The 2,366-nt window shown below is 59.7% G+C and overlaps 1 protein-coding gene across 1 annotated transcript; it reads right to left on the reverse strand.

The window, feature by feature from the left end:
- On the reverse strand, positions 1-1,668 carry PPP1R27 (protein phosphatase 1, regulatory subunit 27). The gene is made up of 3 exons (XM_011961890.1): positions 1,405-1,668; positions 1,145-1,295; positions 1-169 (listed from the first exon to the last, which is right to left on the reverse strand). The coding sequence occupies exons 1-3, from the start codon at positions 1,592-1,594 to the stop codon at positions 46-48; spliced, it is 465 nt and encodes a 154-aa protein (XP_011817280.1). The 5' UTR covers positions 1,595-1,668; the 3' UTR covers positions 1-45.
- Between the last annotated feature and the right edge of the window lie 698 nt (positions 1,669-2,366).

The following is a 2,366-nucleotide window of genomic DNA, read 5'->3' on the forward strand; positions in this document are numbered from 1 at the left end:
CCAGGGAGGCGGCCCTGGGCGCGGGGGCGGGCGGGCAGAGCTGGCTCAGTCCATCGTGGCCCCTTTGAAGAGCTCCACCAGCTCCTTGAAGTCCGGGTCGATGAGGTCGGAGGGCAGGTCACCATCGTCGTTGGCTGCGTCCCTGTCCGCTCCCAGGGAGATAAGGTACCTGGGGTGCAAAGGTCGCCCTGGCTGAAGCGGGGAGGAGCCGGGAGAGTGCTCGCCCCACCCAGGTCAGAGGGCCAGAGTCCTGGGGTCACCTGTGTGTCCCCAACCTTCGGGTCTCAAGGTCCGGGTAGGGTGAGGAGGAAGAAACCTGACCCTTTGGAAGCTGTGGCCAGCTTTTCAAGTTGGCTCTATTGAGGACAAGCGCAGAAACAGGATTCCAGAAGCTTTAGGGTTTGTGGGGTTCTTTTTTTGTTATTGTTGCTGCTGTTCTTAGAGACAGAGTTTCGCTCTTATCACCCAGGCTGGAGAGCAATGGCATGATCTGCACTCACGGCAACCTCCGCCTCCCGGGTTCAAGCGATTCTCCTGCCTCAGCCTTGAGTAGCTGGGATTACAGGCGTGCGCCACCGCGCCTGGCTAATTTTGTATTTTTAGTAGTGAAGGGGTTTCTCCATGTTGGGCAGGCTGGTCACGAACTCCTGACCTCCGGTGATCCGCCCACCTCAGCCTCCCAAAGGGCTGGGATTACAGGCCTGAGGCACCACGCTCAGTCTGTATGGTTCTTTTTTTTTTTTTTTTTGAGACAGAGTCTCGCTCTGCCACCCAGGCTGGAGTGCAGTGGTCAGATCTCAGCTCACTGCAAGCTCTGCCTCCTGGGTTTACACCATTCTCCTGCCTCAGCCTCCTGAGTAGCTGGGACTACAGGCGCCCGCCACCTCTCCCGGCTAGTTTTTGTATTTTTTAGTAGAGACGGGGTTTCACCGTGTTAGCCAGGATGGTCTCGAACTCCTGACCTCGTGATCCACCCGTCTCGGCCTCCCAAAGTGCTGGGATTACAGGCTTGAGCCACCGCGCCCGGCCAGTCTGTATGGTTCTTGCCTACACCACCAGGACCACATTTCGGGGCCCACATCCTGGGGGCCCACTGAGGCCTGGAGGGGTCGAGTTCAACCCTGTGCAGACCCAGGCCCCTCACCTGGCTATGTCGGGGTACCCATCACTGCAGGCGATGTGCAGGGGTGTCCAGCCCTCCTCATCTCGCTGGTGAATGTCCGCTCCGTATTTGACCAGCAGCTTCACGCATTCCAGGTTTCCAGAGAGCACGGCTTCATGCAAGGCGGCCAGGCCTGGGCAGGGAGGAAGGGAGGGGTCAAGACGGAGCCTCAGGTCGGGTCCTCCTTGCTGGCTTCCCCACCACCCCACGGCCCCTGGCCAGCTCTTCCAGGGCTTGCTCACCTGAGGGATGTATTGTGGCCAGGGAGACTTTCTGAGCCCGGATGAAACGCCTCACCTGCTCCAGGTCACCCTGACGGATGTGGTCCAAGAACAGGACATCATTAGGGAAACGCACGCTGCGATCAGCCAGCATCCGCCGCCGCCGCTGCCGTGGGCTGTAGCGGGCATAGCGGGCAGTTCTGCTAGGCATCTTGGGCGCTGTGGGGCAGGCTGCCCCTGGGGACCGTACTGCGCTGGGGTTAATTATGTGTCCGGCCCCGACCAGATCAGCTTGAGGGCTCCTGTCAGTCGAGCCCCGGCCTCTGACTTGCTTATATAGGGCTCAGGGGCTATATAAAGCTGCACGGTCATCCTCCCCGGCGCGAGGGGCTGAAACTGAGCTGCACCCCCGCCCCGCGCCCCAGATCATGTTTAGTGACTCATCTTTCAGCCCACCTGTCACCATGCCCGGCCAAAGGGGTCAGATCATTCCTGCCTGTCGCTCCCTGCCGCACAGCTGGACCTAGAAGGTGCCTTACCGAGGGTGGGAGGAGGCACTGGTGCAGAGCCCATGAGATAGCTAGGAATGCGAGGTCAAGGGCGTAGTAGGTACCAAGGTCATTGGAAGGGCTTGCTGTCTACCTCCTGGAGAGTGAGGGGCGGCCACCCCCTTCACATCTGCAGAAGCACAAGTCCACGGTGCCATGGGGAAACAGGCCTGAGCCCCAGCGGCCACCCTATCTGCGTCTACAGAAGCACGGGTCCACTGTGCCGTGGGGAAACAGGCCTGAGCCCCTCCATCTCTCCCTACCTGTCAGTTTTCACCTTCTAGCGTGGCTTGCCTCACTCTCAGCAGTTTTCCCAAAACTACTCTGATGCCCGAGGTGGGTGGATCACAAGGTCAGGAGATCGAGACCATCCTGGCTAACACGGTAAAACCCCGTCTGTACTAAAAATACGAAAAAATTAGCCGGGCGTGGTGG

This window comes from Colobus angolensis, unplaced genomic scaffold (genome assembly GCF_000951035.1).
Source record: "Colobus angolensis palliatus isolate OR3802 unplaced genomic scaffold, Cang.pa_1.0 Scaffold1, whole genome shotgun sequence".
NCBI lineage: Eukaryota > Metazoa > Chordata > Mammalia > Primates > Cercopithecidae > Colobus > Colobus angolensis.